We start from the raw sequence: 15,761 nt of genomic DNA on the forward strand, positions 1-15,761 counted from the left end.
ATTCCATAGATATCTACATTCTTACATTTACTCTCAAAGTCAAAATTAGGAAGCTGCAGAAAAACAAGCAAAAAAATGCTTCTAAAAAACATGGAACAGAGAAGCTCTCCTCATGTTACAGAAAAGGAACAGAGAGGGCATGTAAGACCAGATAATATTAAAACTCTAATGGCAAGGCAGGCTGAAAAGCAAGAGCTTGACAGGAACATTAGCCCTTGCTCCACTCTGGAAGCAACTGCTTGTTTCTCCTGAGACTGAGGCACTTGCATGGTACCAGCAACCCAACAAAAAAGAAAGTCTCTGAGCTGCTATTTCAGAAAGCTGGTTTTTAAACTTTACTTCAGCCAAAAAAATCTGTCAGAGAGCTTTCCATCAACATTCAGCATTGCTCTGCTTTTGTAATGCAATTTAATATAAAGCAGTAGCAAAATTCACCTCTTCTGCAGGAACTAAGGCCTCCAATTACAGCTGAGATTCAAGTCTTAACTACAATTTCACACACAGCATCAAAAACAACTATATGTAATAACTGTAATATGAGCATTGCTATTAATGTCAACAAAAATTTGCCCAAATTCAGTGCTTTCCTTCCCTTAGATTCTGCTTTTTAATTTATTTCCAATTCTTAAAATATAGGAACTACAACAGGCCAGGTCAATATTATCTCAAACCTGACCAAATCAAACTCGTTTTATTATATTGTTGTTATAATAAAGGCACTTTACAAAAACAACTGTTTTTTGGTCTCATTTAAAAGAAGAAAAACAAGGCATGAAGCATATCTGCATTCTTTTTAAGACAGAAAAAACAACTCAGTAGATCACACCAAAATACTGGGAGGCTGCAACTAGTTGAGTTCACATACTTTGGACTCCCAATTCTCTGTGTTGCTACCGCTGAAAGAACTTTTAAAATAACTAAGACAAAACTATCAATATGGCACCTGATTATTTACTATATGGCATGGTTTAGTTTGTTAAATGCTTGGATTTCCACTGTCACTAGTTCCAAAGCATTTACACATTGGGTTTTGAGGAACCCAGGCCTTGTGGAAGGTGCCCTTTGCACACAGCTGTAGCAGGGGAGCTGGAGCTAGATGATCTTTAAGGTTCCTTTCACCTCAAACTATTCTAGGATTCTGAGATTCAAAAGAACAATCTAGGCTAGGAAGGAAGAAATTGCTCCATTAGAAGGATGCTCACACTTTTTCTTCACTGAGTGCATCTTCTGCCCATGTCAAAATTGCATGAGAGAGCATGAAGACAAGTTCTTAAATGCCACCAAATTCATTAAGTGTTTTAGAAAAGTGAACTCACATGCCAACATTTAGTTTCAGAATACTCAGGGATTATGTGATTAGAGTCCCACTGGCTTGCTGGGAGGATTCAGCAAGATAACTACAAATTACTTAGAGGGCTAGTGTCAAAAGGACTTCTGTACTTATTTAGCCTCTGCTCTAGATTACTGACCCACTTATGAAGAGCTAAGCAGTCCTGCTGTGCAATGCCAACACCCACTCCATCTGTTTGCTTCTGCTTTCTCAGAACCTCCATTAGTCTCGTAAGAAGTTGTGTTAATTACCACGAGCAGCTTTTGTGTAGTACACACAGGATCAGCCTCCCTTAGTGTGCAGTCACCTTGACAAACAGCACAAGAGCAGAATAAACCTGCACAGGTTTACACACATAGTAAAAAATGCAGATTTCTGAGTAGGTGATTTAAGACAACTTTTGTTCAAGCTGCTTCTCAGGTTTTGTGAAAAGTCTGTGGGAGTTCACATGCTTTGGGTTTCAATGATGAAAAAGTATACCAGAGTTAAACACTGTATCAAATCCTGTGGAAATCTCCAGGGGGACCAAAAACTTTGAACTGCAACTGAAACTTTTTTTGAGGGAATAATGCAACAATGACAAACAGAAGCATCTTACCACAGTTGTCAATATCTACACCGCACTAAAAAGTGGGAGTAAGTAAAACTAAAGCTAGCTAAAAAAAACCCAACACACACCAAAGCCCTCCCCAAGCAGAACATTTGGAAAGCTAGCCCAGCTGTCACATCAGAACTGCATCTCAGCAGCTTGGCACCACAAACTTCCTGCTGACTAGTAAGGAAAAAAGTTTCAAATTCAGCATTTTATTATTTATCCCTGCTGATCTGCAGATCTTTAAGACATTCATTAAAGTGGGTCTCAAGCAGTGGTTTCATTAACTTACTAAATCCAAGAACAGAATCTCCAAGAAGTCATTACAGTACTGAGTTGACATTTGTTCATTCTTGGGAACCCACACTACTGCTGTCAAAGTGAAGTAATATCAACAATATAAAATCCAGCTATGAAATTCAAAAATTCTTTATGGGACTGCTGGCAATCCTGATATCACTCTGCCCATCAATGCCAAAACCACTTCTTAATTTAAAATTAAACCCTGTGCAATAGCCAACACCCACTGAAGAACTCTTCCTGGCATACTCCCACAGTATTCAAGAAGAGTAAAATCCAGGTCCAGTTCTTTCTACAGCTGGGTGAAGGACAGAGAACAGCAAGAACTGCTGGTCACAGAATAACTGTATTCCATTTTGAAGAATTATTTATTATGTCTACCTTAGCACAAAAGGTCACTCGAGCATACTCTGAGTCTACTCAAAAATAATATAGTGCTTGTATCTTCTAACAAAATTCATTGTATACATCTATTTTTCTGAAGTAACAATATCTACTGCTACAGCATCCCTGCAGCAGAGCTCTATAAAATCCAAGAGCTCTGGAACCTAGATACACATTTTATACCAAGCATGTGTAACTTCTGTCACAGCAAACACCTCCCAGTTAAGCACTTCATCTTAGTCTCAGTGAAGACTTGCTAAATACATGGAGTCATCTCAAGAAATTTATAACTTTACAGGTTCCAATCTTAGTCTGCTGATAATACACCAAGATAAGAAAGCACTAATGTTTTTTAATCACTTGTTTCCATCTGGCAAAAGGAAGAAAGCAAAAGGGAAAGACAGAAATTTCTGGGTATATTCTAGGGAAGAAATACAAGCAGAGGGCAGTATTAGAAACAAAAGGTGAATAGAAAAGGGAAAGGAAAAGAATGAAAATAGTCATTAATTCAGGGTATACTCATGACCTTCCCAGACAGCTGTGTCAAATCGAAAACAGAATGCTGAAATCATTATCAGATAACAGCCACAACACATTTGATATATGGAATTACTAGTAACACCAGTCAAATCTAGTTTGCACTATGATTAATAGAAAGTTTAAAAGTAGCTAGGATGAATGTACTAATACAGAAAAGTTCATAAACCAGACATAGTTCCTCTCCCCCATAAATAATTTTGGTGTCAAGTGACTTAAGTGACCAGGAAAGTGAGATCCTCTAACTTTTTCACACCTGTGAAGTGATTTGATACTTGTTTTGCACACAATGAGCTTGCTCGGGCACCCCAGTGGGATTTCAGTGCAACATGAATCAAGAGCAGACTGCATGATAGTTACAAACATAACCCTTGCTCTCGCACAGCAGTTGCTATGAATTCAGCTGGGAAAGTCAAAGGGGTAGAATGCAAGTTATTCACCTAAATGTTTGTATGTATCAGGAGCAGAAGAGCAATACTAGAAATACCCCAAGTTATTAAACAAAAAGTGTTTACATTAAACAATACAGTAAATATACCAGTTTTCAGACAATTTGCCTCCAAAGACAAAATTTCCCTTCAAAAGAGAGAATGGAGGCACCTTGTACAATTTAAACTAGCAGATATAACTGAAAATAATTACATTACTGAAGTGTTGACCAAGGAAAAACTAGTCCTTTGATATTTTTTAAAGTGAAGGTGCTGGCTCAAGCATGCCCCCCTCCCCAAGTATAGACAGGGTTATTAAATAAAAGCATAAGGCAGTGCTACAAACTAAGAGCAGTGTTAAACATCAGAATACACACAAACTGGACCCTGCATATCAATGAAAATTGAAATGTAACAAAATTGTGACTTCACAAATTATGCGATTCAGTTATAAGCAAGCACTGTATTAATCCTACACACGTTACAAATAATTTTAAAGAATCAAAAGCATGCAACTGTTTTTAAATAATTTGTTCACAGAAGGTCTGACCATCCATTCAGTCATTTCCTAAGTGGTCGTAACAATTTCAAATACAACAGCACTTACCTTGGTATTGTCACACATTTTGTATTGCAATTCTGAGTGGTAATTGCCTTCTCAAGCTCATCCAGCTGTCCTGTTTTCTTTAGCTTCTTGACCAAGCTTTTCACTGCTTTCTCACACCACTTTTCCTCCTGACCATTCTGCTCACCACCACCAGCCCCTGCAGTGCCACCAGCAGATTTTTTCCACCCCAGAAGTCTCTTCACAACTGGTGGAGTGAATGGCAATATGGACATGACTTTCACCAGATAGGACACTCAGCAAGCAATGAATTGGAGATTCCCGCCTGATCCCTAAAAACACAAACCAAAACAAGAGACACGTTAGCACTGAGGTTTCACATGAAACAAATGCCTGTCTGCCTCAGGACCTTCCACTACCAAATGCCACAGGACACAGCACACCCCCAAGAAAAGATAAATAGCACAGAAATAGTCTGTGTCACAGTTAGGGATTTTACCAATAAAAATCAAGTTTGCTGTTGACTCTTCAGCAGCCAACACAGACCAAGATCTTTGTTAGAATAGAAAATTAATTTTTTTCTCAAGTCTTTCCTGGCTAAAGCAAACTTCAGCAAATACAGAAGGTAACTTGAGTCAAGCTTTGTACCTAGGCTAGCAAGTTTTGGTAATTTATTAGTATTTTCCACAAGTGATTGACAAACTGCATACACATATATGCATGTCCTGCTCATCTCCAAATTAGTTTAGCAAGTGAAATTGCATTTGGAAGGTGATTTAGTCATTACAGCTTGATAGAAACCTTCCAGCAGCCAGCCATTTCACAAACCCTTTCTCATTTTGTTCATCAGGTTTTAAATAACTACTGATTTTTTCTTTTTCCATGGGGGGACATCAATTCCAAATTCCCCCTAAGTCTAGTAATAAGTCTATTCCCCTCTAAAATTCAGCGTCCTACAGATAATGAATCTTCTCAACTGGCAGCCCTTAAAATCAAGTCTTTCAAAACTGACTAAAGGAACAGTTAAAATCTTAGTTTGCAGGCATCAGGGTAGTAGTACTGTATGTTTACAGTGTTAAAAGCCTTTCATTCAGTATAACTACCTGATCGGGATATTAATATAAAATGAAATATTAAAAGGGATGCTGAAACTGGAGCTATGTTTAGCATTCACTGCAATACACACTTCAAATCATTTAAAAGAGAAATGATAACCACTTAGAAAAAAGCATCTTGCTTTTGCAGCTTCCATTATGCTGGTTTTAGGCATTAAAATAAAATACCTGAAATCAACAGACAGACAGCTGTTAGAAATTGCACAAGGACATTAATGGTCCTATGGATGAAAGCAGAGCTTTGAAGTCAAAAATGATCCTATTTCCAGGCAGCAAATGGGCATTTGAACTCCAGAAAGTTCCCATATTCCCAAGCTGCATAAATTCAATCAGCTGAAAATATTTTGTTTTAGCTTTTTGTAAAAGCTACCACTACCTCCCGGCTACTTGATTAGAGCTTTGAAGGCAGTTTACGTGACTCTCCAAACTGTACAGGCACACTCCCCACATCTATCCAAAATATACCAACTTCATCTTAGTGAAGTGTCCCACCTGTACAACAGCATGACTGGAGATACTTCAGGCTGCAGCATTCATGGCTAATTTATGCCTTGTCACATTTCTGCAGTTTCAATGAGGGCCAAGTCAACAAATACTAGATTATATTCTACAGGTAATTTAAGTCATAAGTTTGCAACTTCCACAAAACAGAATATTCAGTAGGCATGACATTCCAGTATCAAATAAATTATATCTCCATAAACCAGCTTCTCAGAGCACCCAAAAATATGACTGAAGCAAGCAATGCAGTTTTTTGGGGTCAAGGAGACAGAGGTTCTAATTAACAGGGATCAAGATCAACACTGACAATTTTATGCAAATCATTGAAAATACTCCATCCTAAATCACAGAATCACTGTGGGAAGGGACAAAAATCATCTTGTTGCACCTTCTGCCATGGGCAGGGGCACTTTCCACTGTCCCAGATTGCTCCAAGCTCCAACCAACCTGGCCTGCAAAATTTCCGGGGATGGGACAGCTACAGTTTCTCTGGGCAGCCTGTGCCAGGACCTAACCACCTTCAGAGGTAAGAATTTCTTCCTTATACCCAAGCCAGACCAATCCTCTCTCAGTTTTAAAATGTTGCACATTTTTTGTCAGTAGAGGCCCTGGCAAAATTCATTTTCACAGAAGGCTATAAAGAAATTTCCTTCTTCCAATAATATTAAATTATTACTGAATCATCCCCAATTACTCCAACTGCAGGTTTTGCTGAGCACTGCACTGGAGGCCTGGCTACAGCAAACAAGAAAACTAAACTGAATAGACAACATTTTAAAATGAAACACTGACTCAAACACTCATGGTGAAGTATCATAAGGAGTCAAGCCAACACAACAGCTTCTTGACACAGAAAGCTCAATTCCCCTTCCTTCAATTCTCCTGTGGCACCACCAGCTCAGCACTCAGCACAGTGCTAATGCTCTTCCACAAAAATTCAGTCAGGTAAGAGTAAAAACCCATCAATTTCCTTGGTATTTTTGCCAAGTTAGTTCTCTTTCAAGCTAACAAACTGCTCACTCATGGTACTGATGTATCACACGTGATGTCAGATGAATTACAGGAGTGTGGAAAGAGAACTCTAGCCCCAGACTTTAACTGCAGTGCTAGTGTTGACTGCATAGCTGTCATTTATTCTGGTGACAAAGCCAAATTAAGCAGCCTGACATGCTCTGAACCATTTGAGGGCCTGGCAGTGAGACACATTAGACCCCTAATGAGTACACTAAGCAGCTCCAGAGATTAAGCAGACAGGCTTGCATGGCCTCCACTGGTTGAAGAAACACACTTGGTTTCTAAAACCAGGAGCAGCAGTCACTGGGACCTTTAAAAACACACTTCATCCTTTGAGCAAGGCCAGCATTGGGTGCTTCAGAGGCACACAAGAAATTCAGAAAGACTGAACTTAAAGACAACTTCTTTGGCTTTTAAGACCTTGTTTCAAAGGGCAGCAATTGATAGTATAACATCTGAACATTAAATTCAGTGTCGACAGATGTGGGCCATCAAGTACCACTATCACTGCTGATGCACACATCAATTCTTATCCTTATCTGAGTATTTTCTGTTCTTTAGCTTCAAATTTGACACCTTTCAGTGCCACAGAATACTCCTTTGGCTGTCAGCCTTATAAAACACAGACTTCAGAGAGGTCTCATTTACCACCAAGGTGGTAAATAGCCTCTTTCAGAGCCTATTCTTCCACGCCCTCCAAACATTCTCAATGCTTTTATCCAAATTTTCAGCTTTTTTATACTCCCTTTGATGAGGTGCTCAATTCTGCAGTATTCTCTCCCCTAAGATTGAAATATAATTTTCTGTATTGTTTGGTGGTATGTTTTCTTTTTTTTTTTAACAAAGATCTGTCTTTCTGCCTCAAATGCACATTGAGTAACTTAAGTCTTGGAGCATTAAATAATTTAGAAATTCCATACATTACAATTTTTCTCTGTATTTGAACTCTTACGTTATTTTGATATAGTCAGAGGAAAATAATTTTTTAAAAAAATCTCTTTTCACATTTCCAAAAGACTGCAGGCTCAGACCTAACTAATCAGAAATTTCCAGATGCTATACTTAGTTTTATACAGTTGCCTGACAGATGTGTGCTCATCCAGCTTCTGCAGAACATGTCAGAAAGCACAAACTGATCTGTCACCTCCATGAATAATAACTGTAAAAAACTCCAAAACACCAAGAGACACATTTAAAGAGCCCTTTCTAATAATGATTTTTGCAGCTTAGCAGCTATTTAACAAAAACACAACATACTTTACAGCTGCAGGCTAGGAGTCTGGGAAGCTTAAACTAACATCTTCCTTCTAGCTATTGTTTTGCCATGCCAGGGATTTGCCAGGAGTTATCAATAAGAATTTCAGTAAGTTATTTCAGTAGTGGCCCTGTATCTTTCAAAGGGTGAGCAGAGAGAATGTGACACAAGTAGGACAGGACTTCATTCAGCTTAATACTTCAGCCAATTGTGATGAGTACTCACATGGGAGTATTTCAGCCAGCTTAATTTATGAAAAAAGGCACTCTGCTCCAAGCCTAGAGAAGACAGTGCAAACTGCAAGGCATGAGTGGGCTGAATTGAGAGCAATTTGGATAAATGGGGATTTTGCAATGAAAAAGCAGTAATGGTGCATTCAGCCTACTGCTCCAAAGGTTCCTAAGGTGGCAAAAGGATATGCTACTCAAGGAAAGAATGTGAACCTGGTTGTTTTCTGCAGTCCACCCTCCTCAAAATCCTTCAAGCAATTTAAACTGTTATAACACAAAATTAAAGGCTACATTGCTACTTACTCTCATCAGAAGCAATTTATGGACTTGCTGTCCACAAACCCATCTAACCACCTCCTGAACATGCCTACAGAACCTCTGGTGGCTGACTGCATTAGTACTTAACTGTCCACTGTTAAAAGAGCTACTTTGAGTAATTTAATTTATTGCCTTCCTAGTTTCAGAAAGTCACTCTTGTTCTGCAAACTTTGCTGAACAACTATTTGAATTCACCTGGTCTGCAAGCTTCAGGACTCTGTACACTTGAATCACGTCCCTCCCTCAAATGAGAGGGCTCCTGTCACAAGGAAACTATCTGAACACAGCTCACACAGTTTGGGATGTTCCTATGGAGAGATGCCAAGCCTGAAAGCTTTACTTTTTCAATTAAATTACAAGTACTTGAAGACACTAAATGAGAACTATCCTAAGGACCACAGGAAAAGAACTGTATCACCATAAGGTTATCTTTGAACTTATCCTTTTGGTCATATTCTCCTCAAGCTCCCAGAATTGTAATTTATATAAAAAGTACGAAGAGAGAAATTTACACCTCGTGAGGAACTGGAGATAGAAGGCAGAGTGCACATGTCTGCTGCAGAACATCTGTCAGGAGCTCAAATCAAAGTAAGGAGCTCGAGACCCCCACTGGATTCTAACTGCACCCACCCAGATGGTATCAAACACTTTGTTTATACCAATGGGTTTAGGAGTCACTGTTAAACCTCATTTTTGACCAGCAAATCCCATTTCTATCCATCAGTTATAACTTCTACCTCCAGATGGATATAGTAATAGAAGAAGCTCTGATCTCCTAAAGAACAGTAATTGCACACACTGCTGCTGCTGACACTTGTCTCTTGCTAGAAACATTACTCTAGATAGATTTTTTTGCCTGGTACATGTTCTTCATCTACTAAAAAAAAAAAAACAAAAACAAAACAAAACACTGTCTTCCCCAAATGCACACAGAAATCTTTACCAATGCTGCAAGAAGCATTTTCACATTGATAAAATGGTCTCAGATTGAATACATGCTGAAAATGCAACATTCCCTCTTACTTTAAGTGGTTTTTTGTGATGCCCTTGTAGTTTACAGTCAAAAACCTGACTACTCACAGCCTTTGCTTTTAAAAGGAGCTCAGATGTGCTTCACCATCACTTACTCTTTGCACCATGACCCCTTTACTCTCTTATGCTGAGGCCAAATCTGATTTTTTACCTTCCTGTGTACCACTTCCAATAACCACTACAGCACACCAGGATTCAGGGGCTCTGTGAGTAACTGTAGGGAGATTTTCAAGATCCCTTTCCAAGCTCAGCTTGTAGTAGAACCAGTAGTACCAAGTCGGCAGTGTGTTCCATAGGAGAAAACTTCCATTTCATCTCTTTCATTCTCAAGTCCATCTCAGGATTATGCAGCTATGGATACTCAGGGAGTACTCACTGTTACCCAGAAAGGTACAAAAGTTCCTTTGGATTGCTGGAACACAGAGACCATGTGCTGTTACTCCCAACAGATTAAGACTGGAAAAGCTACAAATTGCCTAACTTTGGTGGTATTTGTTTCATCTCTGCCCCCGCAGCATATCTCTGCTCCCTGATGCACACATGTTTCTATAGTTGGTCAAACAGTGTCATAGTTGGCAACTTCTGAAGTCAAACTTTGAGTCATGTCTGCTATTATTCCATTCTACTGTGGTTCTCTGGAACAAGTATTAAATATTAAGCCCATGATCCCAGCAATAACTAAGCATAAAAGATGAAGAAAACCTTAAGGGCAGTATGCTAGCAGACTAAAATCTTCAAGGGAAATTTTCCTTTCCTGAGTGTCTGGAACATACTATAAACACACTGGTGCTACCAAAAATATCAAGTGATTTCTGGCTAATTTATTCTAAAGCCTTATGCAACATATTTCATATCAGTCTGCTTATTCATCTTAAACTTGAAATAAAGAAACCTGATCTTGCCTGGTTTTACTAGAAGTATTCTGGCTTAGAAGAATTTCATTTGCAAGAGGTCTTCTGGAATAAAGAGGACAGAAGTTAAGCTCCCAAGGAAAGAAGATCGAGGAAAATAATTTGTGGTATTTGAGAGAAAGTCTATAAACTCATTTCCTCCCTATTTTAGTCCCATTTTTGAGATTTTTTTAAAGGCAATGTTTTTTTCATTAATCCTGGAATCTGGGCAAGATTCTTTATCAGTTTCACCAAGTGCACAATGTGTACCTGAATTCAGTATGAGCTTCAAACTACAATCAAAGTCAGTCTTTCCCACTTCAGATATAACACACTCTAGTTTAAATCACTCAGTGAAAGGGACAAAGCGAGTCTATTGCACCCACCACTCCCCCAAAAACTGCCTTTCAAGATTCCAGAAGGACTAACTCTTTGATTCCCTACAGAGACACCTGGTTTTGTCAAACCTTTCTGAAGAACCATCACAAAAAAAAAAAAAAAAAAAGCGATATGGTGTTCATTTTTACCTCCTCATACGCAGGTCAGAGTAGGACAACATGTCCTTACTGGAATTTGGGTTTGTTGTGGTTTTTCCTTCAGAAGGGGCTTTCAGCCCTACTGAGAAATGCCCTCAGTTCAGGTTTTCAGCCCATCAGCCCAGTGGGGGGGTGGCTCTGGAGAGCTCCCACCCCAAGGAGCTCTGCCCAGCTCAGAGACCAGAGCTCTGAGCAGCAAGAGCAAGGCCCCAGTTCTGTTTTGACACAGGCTGATGAAGCTCAAGGCATGATGCTTGTGACCCTGGAGGCAGGAGGAGCAAAGGGATTTCCTCCTCTGAGCCAGCTTTAGAGTGAGAAATTGAAACAGGTCTATACAGAGACTCAATTTACACATTCATTTTTAACCTTAAGCTCCAGTAATGCACTGCACCTTGAGACTCTACATAACTGTACTCATTGAAAACACAGCTACTCACCTATTATGGCTGTACATCTTGCTCACTCTACGAAGTTTGTTTATTAATCAAGTGACAAAACTCAAAATTTCTCATATATAGAGCTAAACAAGCATGACCAAGATCTTAAAAAAGCTTGGGAAGCTGGATTTTTCTTCAATTACTAAGGGCTACCTCAAATTGTAGCCAATGTGGTAATGTCAAAGAGTATTGCTATTAAAAAATTAGCACTTCCTCCAACATATGCATTCACAGCATACTAAAATTGCCTGCAACAGGAGAAATGAGAAGGAAGAGATGCTAATTTTACTGACTTTTGATTAAACTGCTGGAGAGCCCAATGTATTTTAGAAACTCTTCTAAAACTGCAGAAGAGGAAAACCACCATAACTGCTGTTGACCAATCCATCTGCCTCTACAAAGGTGCAAAATTCTTCCACTTATTCAGCATTATGAACAACATCAGAGTACTGCATCTTAAAACTCAAAGGACATTAACAACCCCAGAGAAGCAGTGACTAAGCACTCCAAAACACAGCAGTTTAAGCCCTTCTCACCTCATTAATTTTGACTAAAATTTTCCATGTGCAACAGGCAAGTGCCATTTCATTATTTTAGAAAATAAATACTCCAGCTCTAAATTTGACAGGAATATTCGCAGAGCTGCTATCAGTTACCTAGGTACCTGTTTCAGTTTATATCTTAGCAGCTCCTCCACTTTGTTAAAGCCCAAACAATTGCATTTAACAATTAGTTAATGCGAGTTCACTTTCAATAGAGGCCTAATGTTCCTCAGACAGGCCAGCCCCCCACCCTTGATAAGCAGGGTTCCAATATGTCATGTATCTGATGTTAACCTCTTATTGCTCCAGGGTTTTAAACCAAGCTTGAGCCCCAGACTAAACTGATGGGAGACCCAGGAGCTCTCCTCTTGCAGTCTCTGCTTGGTCTTACTTCAAACTGTGGCTATTAAACACATAATCAGAGTAAAAAGTCATCTGGAATGAAGGCTTGCTGTTTGCAATGGAGTTTCTGTTACTGGAAGTGGACAGGAATGTTTAGGAAGGTTTTCTGCAGTAGCCAATTTCTTCTAGCCCAGAGAGTATTGAGCACAGGGCTGCCTGTACTCTCCATTCTATTACAAAAACCTAATCCCATCGCATGACCTGCAGCAATTCAGTTTAACAAATCAACAATTACAAATATTTTGGCAAAGTAAGCTTAGGTATTGTTTGCCTCTCGGCACAGTTCACAACCAGTTTATGGCTTTATGATAAAAGTCATTAAATCCAATCTGAAAAGCAGAATTTACAGCTCACTTAGCAAGTCAGGCCCATAAATGGATGCTTTCAATTACAGGGCATTTACATGCACAACCATTAAGGCAGTACTGAATACATTTGAAAACTCTGGAATACTTTTTATAATAATTAAAACTTTGCCTACTGTTCTTTATACAAACAAAACTTAGAAATTTGCTTCAGTCTCAAGCAGAGCTCAGATTCATTGTTACCCAGAAAATAGTACAAAGCCTGTTCTCCCAGTACTTTTGTGGGAAAGGGATTAGAGAGATGGAAACAAGGTTTTTTAAAGTTGCCCTCAGTAGCAGGGAGGGTTTTTTGAGCTCCAATAAACTCAATTATATCAACTGGTGCTCAAGACTTCTGAAAGATCAAGTGGAACAGAAAGATGGAAGAGAATCCAGGGAGAGCCTTTCATTTGGAGATTTGCTGAGCAATTCCTGTGTATTTGATTTTGTTGGTGAATCTAGCTGCTGGGTGGAAGGAAACAAGGGAACAGTTCAGAGACCAATTCTTTAACCTCATTTTTTCAATTGTCCTGTTTTTTTACTGTTAAACAGAACCTCAGGAAAGCTGATGAATTCTTCTGCACGGTTCTATCATGCACGTACAGCTTCCTCAGGAAAGAAAACTGGATCTTCAAACACTTACACTCATTTTGAGGACTGTTGGTGGGTCTGCCCCACACAGCTGCAGAACAACAATCAGCTGCCAGGTTACTCTTCTCAACACCCCAATATGCTGTTTAACATAAGCTCAGACTCATCTTTAAGTGGAAACCACCTTAAAGAAGACCCTCCCCTTCCACTTTGTAAGGGCATTTGTAACGAATGTTATCTTTCATCATGATAGTGCTAAGCAAAGGGGGGGAAGGGACTTCACAAACACCTCCTTTACTCACACCCTCATCCCCCCCGAATTCACCAGAGCTTGTAAACGTTAGAAGTTTGAAAGCTGTGCCTCAGAAGGAGCACACAAACAACCCACTCACGCACCAACACCTCGACAAAGCATGAGAAAGTCTAAACAAGCAACCTCGCTCTGCTGGCCTCTCACCTCACCAGAGGGTGTTTCTTTTCCAGCCTGGAGAACAGAGCAACTAATCGGTCCCTCACTAGAGTCCAGCCCCCGCAGAAATAATGCCATGAACCAGTTTGAAAGTACAGCTCTCCAGGCTAAGCCAGAACACTTGAAAAAAGACAAACCTGCTGTTACCTGCAGTCTCCTAACAAGCTGTTATTGTAAACCTCTCTACACCAATGGACTCAAACTTGTTTATACCCATGGACTGTGACAGCATGAGCTCCACACATAATATACACAGGCTAGGGTATTTTGGAGACAAAATACAAAATTTTTGGCAAACCCAGTAAACAAACTTTTTCCTAATGCTATCCTGCTCGCAAGCATTTGAAAAGAGCACAACACACACGTTGGGTTCTTCTCAGTGAGAAATTGTGATGGACAACCAAGGAGACACAAGATCAGCCTGCAGCATGAATCCCAGCTGTTCAACAGCTCTCCACAATCATCACAAGAGCTCTTCACTCATGCACACACTTTTATTCATTCTTTTATTTCCCCAGAGTGAAGACTAAAAGACCACGCTATACTGCACTTCTCTTCCCCTCCACTCTCCACAAAAAAAGAAAAACCTAACCCTTCAAAAAGGAACTCCACAATTTTCCACGACCACTTGCCCTTATCACAGCTTATCGAGACAGATGAGACACTCACCAGGTTGTGTTTGTTTACAAACACCACCAAGGGATGGAGCTTCTCTGGGCAACCTGTGTCAGTGCCTCACTACCCTCTCAGGGAGGAATTTCTCCCAGTATCCCACCGACCCCTGCCCTCCCACAACACACAGATTGCTGCAGCATTAAAGGCATGAATAAAACCAATAATCTCAAGTACTGTCTCACGCGGCCCTGCAGACAAGGAGAAGGGACAGACAAAAGGGTGAGGGGAAGCCTCGCAATCCCAAACACAAACTCCTAGCTCCAAACACAGCTCCTCACTCCACACCGCTCCTGACTTTCTCCAAAACTCCACGGAGTTTCCACATCTAACCCTGACTGCACGTCCAGGAGGCACATGGGGGTGTCCTGTGCAGCGCTAAGAGCTGGACGCGACGATCCTCGCGGGCCCCTTCCAGCTCGGGATATTCTGCAGACCCCTGCAAGGAAAACACACCGTGCACGGAGGGAGGGAGGGAGCGGGGGAGAGAAGGAGCAGCACAACTTCTTTATTCCCCCCTCCCCTCACCCACACATACACACGGGTGGCACAGCGCGGCCCTCCCATCATCGCCCGGGGGTAACGCCGGCGGGAGCGGGATAACCCAGCCCGGGTCCCACCACAACAAAAAGGGCGAGGGCGTAGGGAGGCGCCCCCGGCCCCGCCGGGACCAGGCCCGGACGGCTCCTCACGGCCCGCGCAGCGCCAGCGGGGCGACCCTGCCCATCAGGCAGGGACCCTGGACTCAGCATCCACCAGCACCTACCGGGAGCCACCAGGGTTCGCCGAGAGCCACCGCTCCTTCCTCCCCTTCTTCCTCCTCTCCCCTTCCTTATCCTCCTCCGTCTCCCCGAGTGCTGTGCGGCCGCCGCCTCTTCCCTCAGTGTTACCTCCTCTGAGGGCCTGCCCGCGAGCCGCCACGCCCCCGCCGCTGGGCGGGGAAGCCGCCCATTGGCCGCGTTTATCTCCTCTTTAAGAAGTCGCACTACGATTGGTCTAGAAGTTTGATTGGCAGTCAGAAACACCAATGGAATGTCCGCAACGTTAAAAAAATAGACAAGGGAAGGGGAGTGGAAGAAACAGGCGTGAGGCGAAGGGAGGCGGTTGGATCGCTCATTGGTTGGATCGGCTGTCAGTCACAGCCCGCGCACCCGCCGCGGGAGGTTGATCGCGGCGCACCGGAGGTTTGAGTGAGCTGCAGCCGCGCAGCCGCAGTGCGACGCTCCGGCTCCGTATCCTTCCGCGGCAGTCGCGGTGCGAGCCGAGAAAAAGTGCGT

At 41.3% G+C, this 15,761-nt stretch overlaps 1 protein-coding gene across 6 annotated transcripts in view; it reads right to left on the bottom strand.

Annotated features, from left to right (window-relative positions):
* Positions 1–15,505, bottom strand: part of SMAD2 (SMAD family member 2) — a 49,650-nt gene extending 34,145 nt beyond the window's left edge. For 5 of the 6 annotated variants that reach the window (XM_079330363.1, XM_079330362.1, XM_079330365.1 and 2 more), the window contains exons 1-2: positions 15,251–15,401; positions 4,179–4,468 (exon numbers count right to left, since the gene is read on the bottom strand). In XM_079330363.1, coding sequence (XP_079186489.1) covers positions 4,179–4,411 — 233 coding nt within the window. In that variant the 5' untranslated portion in view covers positions 4,412–4,468; positions 15,251–15,401. Of the gene's footprint in view, positions 1–4,178; positions 4,469–15,250 lie in introns of all 6 variants that reach the window. The other variant, XM_079330361.1, reaches the window with a different exon arrangement.
* Between the last annotated feature and the right edge of the window lie 256 nt (positions 15,506–15,761).

This window comes from Erithacus rubecula, assembly GCF_903797595.1.
Source record: "Erithacus rubecula genome assembly, chromosome: Z".
In the NCBI taxonomy this organism is placed as follows: Eukaryota; Metazoa; Chordata; class Aves; order Passeriformes; family Muscicapidae; genus Erithacus; species Erithacus rubecula.